This window comes from Thamnophis sirtalis, unplaced genomic scaffold, assembly GCF_051295495.1.
Source record: "Thamnophis sirtalis isolate CommonGarterSnake01/CBP01778 unplaced genomic scaffold, rThaSir2_p1.2 scaffold_3, whole genome shotgun sequence".
Classification (NCBI taxonomy): domain Eukaryota; kingdom Metazoa; phylum Chordata; class Lepidosauria; order Squamata; family Natricidae; genus Thamnophis; species Thamnophis sirtalis.
The window spans coordinates 118,811,090-118,830,385 of NW_028261383.1; the positions used below are offsets into that span (position 1 = coordinate 118,811,090).

A 19,296-nucleotide genomic window follows, 5' to 3' on the forward strand; every position below is an offset into this window, starting at 1 on the left:
GGGTAATAACGGCTTCTCTCCATCTGTAGAAAAGTCCCCAACCACCCCAGGAAATGTAAGGACAAGTCAAGTTCATCTCGCCTTGTGTCAGACATGCTGGAACTAGAAATGGAGAAATTATTAATTTAAATTTCAATTTAAATACAACATAAATTTATATAGTCCTAGCCCAATGCTCGGCCACATTGATGGCAAGAATATTTCAAACCAGCAAGTCATTCTATATGCATGTCAGTCCAGAGGGCACTGTAAAAGATGGATAGTTGTTTGAATAGCACATATCCTTGTCCTCTGTGGTCTTTAGTCCTAGACAAAATAGTGTGTAGTCTGTTTAAACATCTCCAAATTGTCCATTCCTTCTCTGAACCTCAGGCAACTCCTCAATCAGTTCTATCCAATTATGAAGATGTTTTAACTAGAAGTTTATATCTTTTAAATTGTTCTTTTTGAGGTGTAGTAACAATCTCCTTGGCACAATCTAAAAAGCTCAATTTTTTTGTGGGGGGTACTTAGCCAATAAGTAGTTTGCTGGATCATGTAATACCTTCCCATATTCCATAAGCCAGTTTGTTGGAGAATAATGCCTGGAAGGGCTATTTCGCCAAGATATATAGCCATCTGGGGAGGAGCGAAAGCATCCATTAATGATGCAGCATGTATCATTAAACCTCCTATCCACCTGTGTAAGGTGTGCAAACCGGTCCCAAACAGGGCAGGCGTACTCTCCCACCGAGTCACACAAGACAAGGGTGGCCATTCGAAGAGTAATGTTGTGGTCACCCCAAATAGGTCCAGCCAGCTTTCTGAGGAGATTATTACAGGTAGATATCTTTTGTATTAAATTGTAATGATGTCTTTTAAAGGTGAATGTTTGGTCCAGTGTAACACCAAGGTAATGTGGATTTTCACAATGCGCCACTTCATTCCAGGTAATATCAAGCCTACATCTGGCCTGCCTGTTTTGGGGGATGGAATGCACTGAATTTTTTTTTTTTTTTTGATAGTCAGGTTTTAGCCCATTCACATTATAGTATTCTGACATATTCTTAAGAACCAGAAGTTAGTTCCCTGGGTGGTAAGTGACAAATCATCAGCATAGATAAAAGATAATGTATTAAGACCAATGGATTGATTATTGGTGTATATACTGAATAATAGCAGGGCAGGAACATTCCCCTGGTGAAGACCATATTGCTGGGCTTCCACCAGCTCTTTTTCCCCTGGAAAGCAATGAAAATTCATCAATACAAATAGTCAGAGCAAGGCCATGTGTGATATTGTATAATTCTAAGAGAAGCTTCCTGTGATCAATTGTGTCATAAGCCGCAGATAAATCCATAAAAGCAGCTCCCATGATTAGACCTAAATGAAAACCATCCTCTGTGTGCTGGATGTGTTTAACTATCTGGCCTGTGAGGAAACCAGCTTATTGAGGAATAAGAGTTTGTTAAATGACAGGAAACATTCTACTTAATAGAACTCTCTCATAGAGTTTGAAAGGATAGCAAAAGAGGGAAATTGGACTAAAATTCTTTGGGTCGTTCAGTTCTTTTCTGGGTTTCAGAAGTCCAATAACCTGGGCTTTCCTCCAAATCTCCAGAATACAATTTGAGGCCACACATTCATTAAAAAGTAATGACAACCATTTGCTTGGAAAAATCTCCAAAATGTTTATTTGTTCAACATGAATATCATTTAATCCCGTGGCTTTACCATTCTTCATATCATGAATTCCAGTTCTTCTCTATCAAAGAGTGAGGTCAATACACTGGCCTCCTCTTCCACTCCCCTTAGGAGCCTGTCAGGTCAAACCGACAAGTCAAGCTGCTAAAGGCTATAGCTGAAAATTTGTAGTTTTTATTTTCCCAACATTTCCCATTATCAATATCATAGATTTTCTGACTTAGAAAGCTCAGACATACTAACATTATTTCTTTAAATTAATTCATTGCAACTGCAGCATTCAAATGCATATTGCTGTTTTTGAAATCAATCAGCTTCAACTTTCAAAAGGATCTTTAAAATATTTTTAAGAAAAAAACACACCCTTGGATCTTAAAATGCTGCCAAATCCTAAACACCATATAATCTTCTATATTAGCTTTAGTGTGAAGGAAAATAGCAATTCATAAGAGATACTTAAGATTTCCTTTCATAGCAAGAAGTGGCTCTTCACTTCAATTTACAACTCACCATCCCTTCTTTTCAAGTGATCTGACAGCCTTTCAAGAGAAACAGCCTTAGCCACAGGTTAAGTTTGACAACACAACATAAAAACAGAGAGTAGCATCACTGGCCATCCGGTGTGGCCCATCATGAAGATCATGACCATGATATTCCACTTAAAGACTTTTTGTTGTTAAAAAATGGGCTGTGTATTAAATTACTGTTGTTGACTCCTCCCTTATAGAGTCTTTAATTTTTATGAGTGCACCTGCCAGTATTAAGATAATAAGCATGTAGCAATGCATGTCAGCAATTTTGAAAACTTCCCACACAAAAGAGAACTTGCCATATGGCAAAGCCTAAGATGTAGGGAGGACAAAGAACTTAGAATAGAGCTGGAAAGGGAGTGATCAGCGTGGCTGGTAACTTCAAGAGAAAAGCCAGGCTCCAGCCAATATTTATAGGACAAAAATAGATGCTTCATGGACATGCTGGGAAGGCATAAATTAACTTTAAAATATGGGGATATAATCAGAACAACTTTTCCTTCAGAAGAAACCTGAAAAGCCTGAAGACTTATTCAGGAAACTGACTTAAATAAGGGCCCAAGAGGGAAAGAGATATTACACTGTGGGTGTTTTTATTTGCATTGGCAGGGCATAGAAGAACAACAATTCAGTGTGCGATTATTGAGCGTTTATTGTTGATTTTATTGCAATTTTTAATTTGCAACTATTGTAATAGACATATTTTAATCTGTTGCAAGTGAATTTGGGGAGATATAGTTTGATGTAGCGATTAAGGCAGCAGGCTGGACACTGGGAGAATGAGTTCTAGTCCACTTTAGGCACTGTCATACACTCTCAGCTCTTGGAAGGAGACAAAGGCAAACCACTTCTGACATCTTGCCAAGAAAACTGCAGGGACTTGTCCAGGCAGTTGCCAGGAGTCAACACTGAACTTGAAGGCACACAAAATAAATCGGGAGATTCATTTAATCAAAAGTGGAGTATATACATTTATAAAAGGGTCAAATGAAAGTAGCTGAATATTTGGACCCAATATATATTACTGTATAAGTAAAAATGAAAAAAAATATGCAGAAAAACCTTTTCAGTTGTTCTATAGCAACACCAATTTACATCAATCGTTGGCTTTATAGTGTACAGAGGCTATCCCATGCCTTCAAAGTTCTTGTGGAATGCTAAATAATCCATTTCTTTACTATTGTTTTATATGATTGCTGCAATTTTTTTAGTCCTCACAATAAACACGGAAAGCCGAGAATGTGAAAGACTGGTGCCGAAGAATATTATGAAGATAAGAGAACTGAGAATAAATAGAAATTCAATTCCCAATGAAAAAGTAGTAATAACATCAGGCACGAGTGGATTGTACTAAGACATCTCCATTATATTAAATTTGTATTTCAAATCTATTTAATACAAATGTATTTGTATTTTAACTTTTTTAATGAAACACTAAACCTCATTTATAAAAAAGCATGTAAATTTTGTAAATGAAGAGCAACGACACAAGAGCTGCTCAGATTTGAGCAAAGCTGGTATGGTGTACCGAGTAGTGTTACCATTCAAGATGCTATCAGCTTTTCAAATGCCTTCAGAAAGAAGGCAAGTTTTCAGTCCCTGGAAGGTGGTGCAAGTGTTTTACATAAACAAAATCTGTACTTAAAATAGCCCTTTTGCCACCTTGGTGCAGATACCAATCAGTTAAATTTAAAAGTGCAGAAGGCAGAAGCAGCATGGGAATCACAACAACATTGGCTCAAATCCAGGAACATTTTATTTCTCTGGAATGGAATCAACTCATCCACGCTGAACACAAACTGCAGGTGGTAATTGTACATTCTCTCTCTTTAAAAAAGAAAAGCAAGTGTTTAATTCCATAAATTCCTGTCATGGGAAACCATTTTTAAAAAAAATTGTATAACAAGCCTATTTTTTTTTCTTTTTCAACAAAGCATCAATGTTAAAATGGGTTCGCCAGCTTCTACCACATTGTCGTCTGCGTATACCATGCAAAATGCTACATCTGCTTAACACATTTTACACATTAGCATTACAAAGATTCAAAGGTTCGTTGGTTGATTGATATTTTTAAGACAAGGACTGTGACGCATTTCATTCCTCCCCACCCTGGGGAACCTATAAAAATAATTTAGTTCAAATGGACTAAATGCGGGATTGCGTTCTAGCTTTGTACTTCAGTCAATTCCATAAGCAAGCCATTGGCCGCAAAGACCAGCTTGTGTGGTTCTTATAGTCATAAGGTCATAGGGTTAGAAAGTACCTCGGGATTTGTAAGAAGCCCAGCCTCCAAGCAGCAATAATGAGTCTCTAGGCTTCAAGGATCCTCCATACTCAACGCTCATCCAGTCTCCTCTTACAGACCTCTTTAAAGGAGAATATTTTGTTTCTGACATCAGATGGTTCCTCTCTGTTATTAGTTCCATTTAAATCAGCAGATCTGCAGCAACTAAGAATTAGTTCTGGCTGAGCTCTAAGAGTAACCTACAGCTGAAGAACATCGTTTCAGTCTGGGCCAATTTCGCATGGATTTAGTCCTTTGTCCTTGGCTTCTTTGTACATCCTTTGGAAGTCTTTGAAACGTGGGGCGCAGCCTAACCTGACCTCCCCAAAGTGCATACTGCCTGTGAAGAGGAAGTCTCCCTCTCCTGGTTTTACCCCACATTGAAGCAGAGTCTTGATCTGTCCTTGCCACCGACCGCTCTCCTCAGCAGAGTTGAAGATCCTTGTTTTCTGCCTGTAGATTCTATTGATGTTTATACTGATAATGGAATCTTGCTGATCCTCCTCGTTGATTACACTTTGGATGGTACCTCTGACAACTAGGAAGAAACACAGGCAGAAAAGAAAAGCCCAGTTAGATACAGAGCTACCCTGAGATCCACTTTTATATGAGCATTTATCATTGTCTTTAATATACATATATGGGATTTTGGTTAACAAAATATTTATTCAGTGGCATCCTGGAAGAAAAGGAATGACAGGACCAGATGTTAAGATCCCTCCCCAAATGAGGCAAATTCTGTTGTGTTCTTAAATTCTTACACCATTTGTGAGTTTAATTATACATTGCTGCATTGAAACCTTAAGTTCTGTATCTGAGTTTATGCACATATAGTAATATTTTTGAAAGGGTTTTGTTCCATTTCAGGTACTTAAAACACATCCAGGAAAAGCAATGTTATAGTTTTATATGAGCTCATTTCCAGCTTCACCTCATTGTTTGTTATTAGTGATTCCCCAAACTACAATTTTTAAAAATTAAAATTAAAAACAAATATGAAACATGGTTGGATTAAGAATGGTCTGTTTTAAATCCATTTTTCAAAACTAAACAAAAACTAATAATGTTGCCAAAAACATTGCATTCTGAATATATTAATTCCTAACTCTCATAATCCCCAGCCTGGGGAAGATCTATCTTACAGTATTGCACCAAACTAGAGTTTAACTAGCTTCATACATAAATATCATTAGATATTTCAGAGAAAGTTAAAAAGAAAACAATTAGTGTTTATTTGTAACCTGATGTCCAGACCACAATTTCTGAAATGTAATATTCCTAAAGCAGCATTCCTCTATGTATTTAACTCTAGTTCTCCTTGGTTAACGTTCCTCCAAATCATCCAGATTGAGGACAAATGTGAGACATCAGTTTGGGAAGCAAGGGGCACAATGGCTCAGCAGTTAAAGACACTGAGTTTGTCAGCTGGAAGGCTGACAGCCCAGGTTCCAGACTTGAGCACTGTGTGACAGCATGAGTTCCTGTTACTTGCCCCAGCTCCTGCCCATCTAGCAATTCAAAAGCATAGAAATGTGAGTAGGTAAACAGATATCACTTTGAGGGGAAGGTAAGAGCGTTCCATGTGCCTCGGCATATATAATCATGCTGGCCACATGACCACAGAGGTATCTTTGGACAACACTGGCTCCCTTGGCTAAGAACAGAGAGGAGCATCACCCTCTAGAGTCGGAAGCAACTGGACAGGGAAACTTTGGGAAATGCCCGGTATGGCTTTCCAATAAGACTTAATATTGATGTATGGGATGCATCAATGTAAGTCAAATTATCGCCTCAGTGCAAAAACCAGAAAAATATTGGGAAAATCATCTCTTTTAGGAATTGCTAATCATTAAATCCTCAGAAAAGAAATGTATCATAAACTATCCTCCTCCAATTTTTTGCCAACCAGATATGTTGGACTACAATTCTGTCAAAAGCTGGAAATTCTGGAAAGTGTTAGTCCAACAGATTTGAAGGGCTCACAATTGAGAAAGGCTATGATCCATGTTTAATCTACTAAAGCCAACTGCAATAATCTTGGGGTTTAGAGCCACGGCAGTTCTTGATTTCAGCTGTGTCTAAAGCAACAGTCAATCTATCCACTACAAAATATCACAAAATAGGAAAACAAGTATTCGCTTCATTAATGTTCAATCTATCCACTGCAAAAGTTGACAAAATAGGGAAACAAATATTTTCTTCATTTGCATAAAGTTAAGAGTTCATCTATAAAGCTAGCATGAAGAAAGGAGCAATGTTTAGCTTTTGGGAAGTTCAGAATACAGTTGCAAATAACCATGTGTCATGGAACCTAAAAAAACAAAACAAAACACCTGGAGGGGTCAAAACACCTGGAGAAGACCAGTTTGCCTATTAGTTAAACAGGATAAGCCTCACCATTAAAATAAATAAATGCCTACACCAAACTCACCCTAGAAATTTAAATCACATTCTATTAATGGCCAGTAACATTTACATTGAATTCTTTGGCATTCTGCCCTGAAGAAATACACACAGCAAGCCACCACCTGTCTAGGCAACATTTTCCATCAAGACAGAGCAAGAGCAATCCCACCACAATGTCTGGGTGTTGCATCCTCCTCCTTGTTCAGAATATACCCCTATTATATCCACAATACTAATAGACTGTATTTATATCTGTAGCACATGTCCAAGACCAGACATGCCCAGCTGTTTCATTACAACATTTACTTTGGATTCCAAGCGTGGGAAAATTGCTTTAATGCTATTTCACTACCATAAAGAGGAAAACAGTTACCCCACTAGTCATACTAAGGAAAACCACTTGTCTCTTTGGGGGGGGGAGACATAACAGAAAAGGGGATACCTTTTGCTGGCACAGATCACTGTGTTTATGTCTATTTGAGATCTAAGCATTTCAGGCAGGCAATCTTTGCAAGCAAAATGTAGTTGGAGAAAAATAATACATAATTCTGTTGGATCTCTGCTAAGCATACTGATAAAGTCTAACTGTATTGTAGCACTTTCTTTCCAGAGATTCTACAGATTTCTGTTAGATATCTATGCATCAAATGATTTTTTTAATGACTCAGAGAAGATTATCTGAATTGAATCTGCTTTGCTTTCAGGTTTTATAAAACCCTTTCCTCAAATTATATTTGGACCAGTGTAAAAGAGAATATTTTCTATTCCATAAAAAGTTTCATTCACCAATATTTTATTTCCTTCTGTACATTTTGAGAAAATCCTTCCTTTCTTATAGGTCAGGAGCCCAATAAAATAAAAGACCCTGTTGTAGTTATTTCCTGCAGAATTAAGTATAAACTTCATCTTTAAAAGCAACAACTTCCACAGAAACAGAGTTTTAGTTTTTTATCAAGGGTCTATTTAGAAACATCAAGAGGATAATTCCTATTACTCGCTCCTAAAAACCTTTGAACTTCCACCACTATTACCACAGCCTGTCTCTTTCTTTGTCCATGGTAGAAAAGAACTAGCCAAACACAATGATTTAATTGAAGCTCTTCAGAGCTAAAACCCCATATAAAGGCTTTTCCTCCCTTGTCCCCTTTGTACTTCTTGGATACACTTTGTTTACTCCAAAATGAGCAGAAAAGGGCTCCCTTGTTGGTTACAATCTGGGGCTTTCAGTTTGTTCACTGTTTGGTGATGTTTCTGTAGGCCAAATCCAGCAGATTATCACAAGGGAAGAATGGGATTTTACAGAGCAATGGTGAACTCAGCAGTCATCCAGAAATCAAGGAAACTTACCAAAGTCATTGGAGCAGACAGCCAAGAGGACTTCCGTGTCACTGCAAGGTTGGCAGGGAGCTGAGAATGAAACAAAGAAGGGCATTTTAGTATCTCAAGAAGGTAAATGTTCTACCAGGAACTTCTTAAAGATCAACCTTAATGCACCATGCAATTCAGTCAGCAAATGTGTAGTCTACGTCTTCAGAGCAATATTTTCTGTGAAAATGTCCATATTCTGGGCATTATATTTAATGTCATATCCAGAATATGACCTTTTCTCTTACAATAATCCTTTGATATCTATCTATATTCTACATTGAATTGTATCCCCTGGCAGAATAGTTCCCTTCAGTTGGCAGATGCTAACTTGTCAGGATAAACTTTTAAAACACAATTCCTCAAGATTCAGCAAGCAAACATCCCCGCATGCATTCGGAATTCAAGATCTTTGATTCTAGGAATTTATTCCAAGTGTCAGAACTTGCAATAGGAAAACTTATTCCTAATTATCCCAACAAAACTGGCTTGCCCATTTAAAATAAGAACATAAATAAAGATGCAGCTGGTAGCCATGCCTTAAACATAAGATGTAGTTGAGCCTAGACTACAGAGAGGAAGGGTTTTTTTTTTTAAAAAAAGAGAAAATCATCTAGGAAAGAGACAGCAGCTGTTTTGTACCCTTACACAGTAGCCTTTATTCATGAGCAGTTGCACCACAAGGCTGTGGGACAAAGCCAGAGGCAGCCTACACCTGCATCCCTGGTTTGTGAAGCTAGGCAGAGGTCTGAAGGTCACACTATACATTAAAGATACCATGTGTAGCTTCATGTTTTTCCCTTGGACTTTGTCTTAAGCTACAAAGTAAAGGCTGTAGACCTGATACAGTTCAGTACCACAGCATATTGGGACAGGGGGGTTAACCTCTCTTGCTTGGGCCACAGTTCCTCTGTGAAAGCTGCCTCTTCCCTCAGCATAGTAATTAGTGACTGAAACTAAAGAACCCATTCATGCTTACTTTCTGGCTTTAAAAAGGCCAGTCAGCATACATTTTATGCATTTCAAGCCTCTGAATCCTCTTAACTGTTCCCTTGTTGTACTGCTTAAAGACTGCTGGCCTAGAAACCAGGAGACTGTGAGTTCTAGTCCTGTTTTAGGCATGGAAGCTGGCTGGGTGACTTTGAGTTAGTCTTTCTTTCTTAGGCCAACTTTGAGTTAGTCTGTCTTTCTTAAGCCAACTTACATCACAGGTTTGTTATTGTGGGGAAAATAGGACGAGGAAGAAATCTGAGGTATGTTTGCTGCCTTGACTTATTTATATATATAAATAAAATAAAAGGGGTGATATTTATTATTTGTTTGTTTATTGTTTATTTATTTAGCACATGGCATATGATGGCATAAGAGTAAGTAAATAAACTCTGAGTTGTTACTGATTTCTCCTCATTTTTCTTCTTTGGGAAATCAACTTTGGCTCTCAATTTATCCTACTCTATTAAATGATCTTGTGGTCACTTCCTCCATTTTTTTTCATGAGATTTGGAATGGGGGTAAAAATACAGTATATTTTGTCTATCTGTTCTGTCTATCCCACTTATAATGTGACAGTCAGACATGTATAACCAGACCCATATGTGTAGAGTTTAAACTAGCTACTTGATTGTTCTCTGCCTATAATACAGGAATGTCTCCAGACTGGCAGTTTTCATATGGGAAAGACTAGATAAGGCTCTAAGGCACAGGTATCAAACTTGCTGCATCACGTTGCCATCACGTGCCTTTTGCAACATTTTCCCCATTCATGGAGCTGGAATGGGTGTGGTCTGCACATGACACATCCAGACCGCAGGCTGCCAGTTTGACACCCCTGCTCTAAGGCATGCAAAAGGAGGTGGGGTGAACCTGGTTCTATCAGTCCTTTCAGAAGGAGTTCTTTGCTATTAATAACTACAGAGTTTATCACTTGTAGAGATCTGAATATTTGTGAACTTCAACTCCCAGAATTTGGGATGGCTGTGGAATTCTGCAAGTTGAAGTCCACTCACCTTAAAAGTTGCTAGGGTGGATAAACACTGAGTTACAGAAATATTGGAAATGATCAAATAGTTTACAGGTCTATAATGAAACAACAGCTGTAGAGTGAGATTTTTTTTATCAAAGGCTAGAAACCACAGAAATACATACACTGGGAAGATCATCCTGGTTTTATCATAAAGGCATTTATTTGCTTAGCTCCTAAATTTATCCACATTATATTTTATGGTATTCAACATTCACCATTATGGGAATATTATATCATATAGTCTGTATTACCAGGTTATGTGAGTTGGGTTCATAAAGATTGGTAAACATGTCCTTCATCAGAAAGGTTGTAACTGTCTCTGGTGGAATTCAAAGCCAAAACCTCAAATGAAGGATCATGTAAGGACTTGTATCATGTAGAAGACAGTTGGTCTGGTGGGGCCTATTAAAATGTTTAATGGGAATCAGAGTTGAGAACTGGCTCATAAATTTATCAGATGGGTTGCCTAACACTGATTCTCAAATGTTAGAAATAAAGACGAACTTGAACTCTTTATTTCAGAAAAACAAATGTGATTTAATAGACATGGTAAAGAACTGATGAAGTAACTGGAATACAGCAAAGAAAGATATATTTTATTCAAAAGGAGAAGTTTCAAGGATGTTCAGAATATTTTATATTCAGAATGTATGGAATCTGAATCACATTGTGTCAACTTTTCCAGATTCTACAGGTAGTCTCTGAATTAGGAACATTTGTTTAGCAACTGTTTGAAATTACAAAGCACTGAAAAAAAGGGACTTATGACCAGTCCTCACATTTATGATCAGTGTAGCATCTCCATGATCATGTGATCATGGTGGTATCTCAGGATCATGTGATTTCCATCTGGCATATTTCCACCTGGCTTCTGACAAGTAAAGTCAATGGGGGAGCCAGCAGGAAGATTACAAGTTATGGTCCCCTAATGTTTCACTAAACAACCAAACAATTTATCAATGAATGTTCTATCCCAATTGCAGTGGTAATTGAGGACCACCTGTAAATAATCCTGTTTCAAGATCAAAAAAACCTTTCAACTTTGAAAAAAACCTTGCTTAATAACCGTTGCAAGCTTGTTTGGAAAATTTCAGACTCAAAATAATGGAACATTTCTAAACATCAGTAATAGTTAAGAAAGAGAAGTTGCACTGTGTATTAAAAGTATCATATCTGCTAAGGAATTCAAATGAATTAACATACTGCAGAAGATATCTGGGCTTAAATAAGCAGAGGGATGAATGTGGGCAATGCTATTAGCCTCTACTATGGCTTATCCAACCAAAGAGATATGGATAATGCTTTCCAGAAGCAAAGTGCAATTCTTTCAAAGAGGCATGATAGGGATTTAAATTACCATGACATCATTTGGGAGACAAATTTTGCCAAGTGTCCTGGGTATCTGATTGTCTTTTCTTTCAGAGGGTCACGGAAGGCACAGGAGGATTGTTATCTTTGATTCAGTAACCAATAGTTATGGTACAGACAATGAAATAGTCAGAGCAGTTGGCTAAACCTAATCTTGCTTGGAAGCCAAACAGATTCAGACCTCGTTAATGTTTAGATCGAAGTCTACCAGGAAATGTTAGGGCTACACATTGTTATTGCCAAGAGGAGAAAAAAACACTATTCATGGCCATAAAATTACCATATTTCACCTAGTCAAAGAGATGGAAGTAGCAAGAAACACAATGGAAAATGGCTATGTGATGTTAGAATTCCTGTTTTCAATTAAAATTAAATCGGAATGTAATCAGATATTACCTTGGACTCATGAGTGGAGGAACAACCATCAATCCTGAATTCTTAATTTGTATTTCTATACCAAGCATGGAATTAGATTTGGTGGCTTAAACAGCATCTTTCAAGTGTGGACAAGATTTTCCCCTATACAGATTTTGATGAACTTGGGTAATGATTCCCATGATAAAAAACTAGTTGAAAACTTGCGTGTAGAACATGTTAGTTATTGTAGCAATAATTGTTATTGTAATTGAAGACAAATATATTATAGGATTATGTGAAAATTAGGATATAAATGTGCATAAACATTCACACAATGAAACCATGGATGGCTAACTTATTTTCTTTCATATAAGAAAACCAATTCTAAAGTATGTTAGAGGAGAAATAGCTGACACATACATCTCAAGACAGGAAGATCAAGGGTAAACTCAAGACCAGATCTGTTACAACGCTAAGAACTGTGTAGCCTGGAAATAGTAGAGACACCCCACACTAATCTAATCAAGGAAGGAATGTAGCTGCTTTTTATACTCAGCCAGCTACTTCTACAGAGAAGGTGGTGCAGATGTTTCTATAATGCCCTATTCAGTTATGGAATTCCTTTTCACTCAGAACTCTGCCCTCTCTAGCAGCAGGCTAATTAAATCTACCCATTGGAGACCCAAAAATGGAATGGGTGGAGAACTACAACTTCCTTTGTTATCCCAGCAGGGCATTTACATTCATCATAAAAATGAGAAGTCATCAATTTAACTAAGCATCTATGCTCAGTGTCACCAGCGAACATGACAAGATGGCACTTAGGGAAAAGAAAACTGGAAGATTCTTGCTTTAATGAATTTAAATCTTCGTGTTACATTCAGATTTATGTAGTAATTATTCAAAACATGAATAATTATATCTATATTTAGATTATTTTTAAACTGTAGAGACTTTCAAATAGAGTACAGCAATAACAGTTCGTGTGATGTCATTTTAACAGGCATGCTGCTAGCTAAAAGTCCTTTCTATTTTAAGAAGAGGGTCATTCATACAATTGGAAGAGAAATTCAATTTATTATCTAAGTGTACCTTGAAAATAGGTGGTTTTATTCAGTACCAATGCTGAATAAAAAATAAGAGTGGAGCTAAAATCCTTTACTACTTTTTATGAAAACTTGAGCCTGCAGGTGCTGTTGCATGAGAAAGTAGAAGAAATACTGTGTTTCCCTGAAAATAAGACAGGGTCTTATTTTCTTTTGACACCCCCCCCAAAAAAATAAGTGCTTGGCCTTTTTTTCTTGGAGGTCTTATTATTTTTGAGGTGCAGGAGGCAGTCACCTCATGGCTGCTACTGTGTTGCAATATTTTCAGGGTGGGCTTATTTTGGGGAGAAGGCTTATTTGAGCATGCACTCAAAAGCCCGATTGGGCTTATTATCTGGAGAGGTCTTATTATCTGGAAAGGTCTTATTTTCAGGGAAACAGGATACGAACAAACTAGGGATATTCTAAAAGAAACTAAAGTCCAAAAGAATTATGATTGTCCAAAATCTAGTTGGTTATTAAGCAGCTGCCACGGTTGATACAGTATTGTTCTTCTATCAAGACATTTACAAGAAGAAAGGAATTCTTACCAATAGAATGTTCTACACCTTCATATTGATTTTCTAGTTAGTGTATCATCTCTTACTACTACAAGTTATGAGCAAAAGCTGACTATTTTCTTCAACATTGGACCATGTGTTAAGAACAACAATACTATTCTATTTCCTGCTTCAGATGGCTTAGACAATCTCAGTGCACAGGACTCTAAGCCAAAACAAACCTCATAGATGGTCAACAATAATACCCGAAAGTACAAGAAAAGAAGAGTAGTTTCAGTGCACTTTCAAATGCCTGGATGTTAAGGAGGTTATGGCATATTGCTGTCATTGTAGTGACTCACTGTTAAGTCAGGTAGGAGTTCCTCTGATGGGAGTATCATGACCTGAACTAAGTGAAGATATGCCTTGCAACCTCTTCACCTTTAGTACCTAGTTCATCCAAAGACCTTTATGGAGTGGTAGGAAGGAGTGGAGAAAGATGAATTTTTATAGTGTCACAATATAAGGTGCATTAGAGGTTCAGGTGCCTGAGTTCCTGCCTTATCCGTTTATACTCCAAGAAAGTCATGCAAATAATCTCCCCTGCAATGGTTAATAGACCAATTTTCTTTCAAATTCTTTTCTGCAATTTCAGGGGAAACTGGATATGAAATTGTCACAACTAAATTTATACTGGGCATTAAAATTCTTTTTCTTCTGAGAGTTGTTTTTGTTTGTTTTTAATCAGATTTATGATTGTTTAGTTACCTTCCAGCAATGTTATAGCTGCCAATAACAATTCATCCCTCATTACTGTGTCGTGGTGGCACAGTGGTTAGAATGCAGCATTGCAGGTTACTTCTGCTGACTTCTTGGTGCCAGCAGTTTGGCAGTCTGATTCTCACTGGCTCACTGGTCTTCCAAGGTCAGTAAATGAGAACCCAGATTGATGGGGGCAATATGCTGACTCTGTAAACAGCTTAGAGAGGTCTGTAAAGCACTGTGAAGCAGTATATAAATCTAAGTGCTTTTGCTATTAATATTTGGAAGCTTTCTCTACTCTTGAAAAACAAGCAAGAAAAAAAGCAGAATGTTTTTCATAGGTGTCCATAATAATCCTCCAGGAACAAAGCAATGTTTGTTTTATTTTTGTTAGAAAATATTTTAGAATACCATAAAGATATTCTTAGCAATAGCAATTAGACTTATATACCGCTTCATAGGGCTTTCAGCCCTCTCTAAGTGGTTTACAGAGTCAGCATATCGCCCCCACAGTCTGGGTCCTCATTTTACCCACCTCGGAAGGATGGGAGGCTGAGTCAACCCTGAGCCGGTGAGATTTGAACCGCCGAACTGCAGATAACAGTCAGCTGAAGTGGCTGCAGTACAGCACTCTAACCACTGCGCCACCTCGGCTCTTCTAATTTGTAAAAGAAATGCCTATCAAACCATAGCATGTCTCATTTGGCATAACCTATCAATTTTGATTTGCCTTGCATCATGACCAGGTTGAACAGAAAATAGCAGTAGTACTTAGACTTATATACCATTTCATAGTGTTTTTAGACCTCTCTAAGCGGTTTACAGGGTCAGCATATTGTCCCCATCAATCTGGGTTCTCATTTACTGACCTTGGAAGACCAGTGAGCCAGTGAGAATCAGACTGCTTGTTTTATTTTTGTTAGAAAATATTTTAGAATACCATAAAGATATTCTTAGCAATAGCAATTAGACTTATATACCGCTTCATAGGGCTTTCAGCCCTCTCTAAGCGGTTTACAGGGTCAGCATATTGTCCCCAACTATCTAGGACCTCATTTTACCAACCTAAGAAGATTGGAAAGCTGAGTCAGCCTTGAGCTGGTGAGAATCAAACTGCCAAATTGCTGGCAGGTGGCAGCAATAGCTTATAGTACTGCATTCTAACCAGTGTGTCAACTAAACTTGACAACATCTATCTTCTCCTCTCCATCCTTAGCCACTTAATATTATCAATGAGGCTAGGTGGTGTGTTGGGGGGAAGCCCCAAATTTCTTGAGACTGGACTGCTTTTCTCCTAGAATGTTCTCATTTTGGTTTTACTATATAAAGCGGTGTCATAGGCACAGCATTAAAGCATCCAATCCATGTGAGTGTGTCCTCAATATGCTTATGTAAAACAGTAATATAAATTATATCTAATGTCAACATTGAAATTTTTAAATGAGATGCAGTTCTGTGATTTTAACATTCATCTCTAGAATGATTCCGAAGCAGAATATGAAGCAGATTTTTGTTTACAAGTTTCATTAAAAGCAATTTATTTGATACTTCTATTACTGTAAGAGAGAGCCTAATCTATAGGGTTTTGCAGCAACATTTTGATCCACAATGTAGACAAAAATAAACTACTTGCTGAACTATTGGCATAGTAGTGGTCAGGCCTTGATTATGTTCATTGTAGAAGGAAATCTGTTCCAACACTAGTAGTTCTTCCATAATTATATATGGGTTCTGACAGTCAAATTTTCCACAAGGCTGACAACAATTATGATGAAATCTGACTGGACTGAAAACTTTAAATGGGGAACTAGGAACAGCTGGGAATTGTTTTCAACTAAGAGGTCTTCAAGGGCCAAACAACCACAACAGCAGGCGGAGAAAGAAATGCTGCTGCCACTCTAATAAGTATCATACTAATCCCTTTATATTTGTTTTTAAAAAGAAGAGGCAGAACTGCTTTTAATAAGTAAAAAGTGAGTGCACGGTTTACTACTATTTATCATCAATAGAAAACAATGCAATTATTTATTAATATATTGTTTGTAGTTCAAATATTTCCTAAACAGGTTCCATCAAATACCTGTTTTTCAAGCCAATTAAACATGATAAACAAGGAAATAAAGGCTGCCCACTAATTAGATGTTATAGCTTTTGCAGCTGGTACTTCCCTGTAAATAAGCACCATTGAATTATATACTCAGTCTAGTATAATATATAAGGTACCAGTAAGCTAGGCTTAGGTGACAATAGCAGCAAAAGGTTACTAACCCTCTCCTTATAACTGCCTCTGAAACATTTACTTTAGAAAAAAGTAAGCGATAGGTATCCTGATGCCTTCCATTATATTTTAGATTACAATTCTCATCAATCCAACCAAGCACGGCTACTGTAAGGATTCATGAAAGTTGTAATTGCTGAAGATCAAACAGGTTGCCTATTCTTCTTTTTTGATGGAGGAAGCACTCACATTTGCATGGGTTTTTTTTTTTACTATAGCTGTCTGTGTAAACAGAGACTCAGCTTAATTATTGAATTCACATTCAAGCATCAGACAAATTCACAACGGCAGATTCTGTAGTTTAGGTATAAACTGGGGGGGGGGTGTACTCTTTTGTTTATACTGAATCTCCTACTCATCTGCTACACTGAATTAATACAAGCAACAGGTCCTATTCATCACATGACAGATTAGATGTAGCCTTCTTAACTTCTAGCGTTCTGATTCTACTTTAGATTTTTTTAAAAAAAAAAACAGAAAAATAATACATTATTTCAAAATACTTCAAACTTCTCCCAAAGTTCCAGAATGTTCAAATTAGGAAGAGGTTATCTCCTCAGAGAAGGGAAACCCTGAGGTATTTAGTAGCATATAAGAATACCAAATGTTCTGGAGAAGAAGTGAATCGTATCTCTTATTCCCCATTTCTGATGTGACTCATAAATCAAGTCTCTTAACACTCTTCGTCCAACATCTTCATATTTTGGCAAATTAATCAGTTCAAACCTGGGTCAGATAGAAGTTCTGCATGAGAATGTAAGAATACAATAAAATAACAAGTTTAAAAAATGACAGTGACCACCATAAGTAACTGAAAATCCAAGCCCTGCACATCAGGGGTAAAGTTTTCACTATAGGATCCTAGCAATTTAGATCTATAGCTGAAAAGAAAAAAAGAATATACTATTGGAAGGTCTCTAATGGTTCTTTCCAACTAACAAATACACAAGCTTTCAAAATCTTGCACTTTGAATAAAATGAAATAAAGGAGCTATCAGATTCCATCTGATTAGCCTAGCATGGTTTTCCTCCTATAGAATATATTAACAAAATGCAAGCGTTCTCAGAGTTGGAATCCTTTTTCTAAAAACTAGTAACGTGTATAATTTATTAACCTTAATTCCCTTTGATTTTTGATAGGACTCCTAGTTTACCGCAAGACAAAGAAAACATTAAGGGAAAAATCCACTTTCTGAATACTCAATGTGTAAAACTGTTTCCAAGACAGAACTATGCCTACTGGGATTACAATGTTTTATTAAAAGCGTTTAAGGGCTAAACTGTATTTCAGAATTCCCATGGGATAGTAGCTTGGTGTCTGACAAGAAAGAAAGAAAAACAAGCCTTATGTGAGCTAGCTTCTTCCACTTCCAACTTTATGGAAAAATAATCTAGCTTCTTCAGAAATTCAAGCTAACTCATATTTGCCTTGATATTAGAAACCCAGAAATCATCACACGCAGGGAAAACAGAGGAGAATATAGAAACCCAAGCTTGATTCATAGTGTGTGCTACTTAGGCATGTCTCTTAAGAGTGTTGCTCTAATTTGGTGTGTGTAACCTGATCCCCCCCCCCCACAACCCTCCATTCTAATGTGCTCTTCTAAAGTCTCTTCAACCACAGTCATGGTAGTATAAAAGCTGAAGCTGGCAGTGGAATTCAACCCTTTTCAGGCTAGATGCATGATGGCAAACTTGTGGCACATGTGCCAAAGGTAGCACACAGAGGCCTCTCTGTTGCACGCATGCGCCCTCTCCGTTGCATGCATGCCCATCAGCCAACTGTTCTTTTCTGGGTTCCGGCATGCGCTGGAACCCAGAAGAGAGCAGCTGGCTAGTGCGCATAGATGCCAGAATCCGGAAAAGAGCAGCTTTCCAGCGTGCATGTATGCAATGGAACCAGAAGAGCAGTTGGCTGCCACACACATGCACACGGGCCAGCTGTTCACTTCTGGGTTCCGGTGCTCCAGTGCACAGGTGTGCTTCAGCACTCGGTGCCAAAAAGGTTAGCCATCACTGGACTAGATGGAACAGTTATGTAAACACTAGAGAGGTGGCTCTCAATTGCCAGGCAAGGAAGAGAATGGCCAAATTTCCACTTATTTGAAAAAGGCTCAATTCCTAGAGTTTATGTATAAGTATATTTAGACTTTGATTTCTGTATTGTACAGCAGGTGTATTTTACACACAGAAATAGCTCCTAGCATTAAACAGCTCTTTAAAACTCATTATATCAATGAGCTTCTACTGGAAGCAAATTCCTGAAGAATTTGGAAAACTAAGATGCCAGGCATAAATTTGACAAGCACCATGGCTCACTGCTTAGTATCTCATAAGGATACTCTAGATTAGGGATATCAAACTCAATTTCATTGAAGGCCGCATCAGGGTTGTGTTTGACCTTGAGGGGGCAGGGGAGTGGCCAGCTTGACATCACTATGTCAGGGGTGCCTGTGGTGGCCGGAGTACTCTGAAAATGGGCTTGCAAGCTCAGTTTTCAGCTGGGATGGGCTACTGCAACTCAAGAGGGATAAACCCTGCACATACAGCTCCCTAGAGGACTATAAATGAATGTAAACTCTTAATAGTGTGAGAGGAATCAAAGATCCTGTTGACGTCTAACTTGGTTTCATGTAGTTTCTGTTAAAATCTTTC

At 37.7% G+C, this 19,296-nt stretch overlaps 1 protein-coding gene across 1 annotated transcript in view; it reads right to left on the reverse strand.

Annotated features, from left to right (window-relative positions):
* Positions 1-1,645: 1,645 nt before the first annotated feature.
* Positions 1,646-19,296, reverse strand: part of METRNL (meteorin like, glial cell differentiation regulator) — a 43,333-nt gene continuing 25,682 nt past the window's right edge. The window contains exons 3-4 of the mRNA XM_014065836.2: positions 8,251-8,310; positions 1,646-5,035 (exon numbers count right to left, since the gene is read on the reverse strand). Coding sequence (XP_013921311.2) covers positions 4,719-5,035; positions 8,251-8,310 — 377 coding nt within the window. The 3' untranslated portion in view covers positions 1,646-4,718. The remainder of the gene's footprint in view (positions 5,036-8,250; positions 8,311-19,296) is intronic.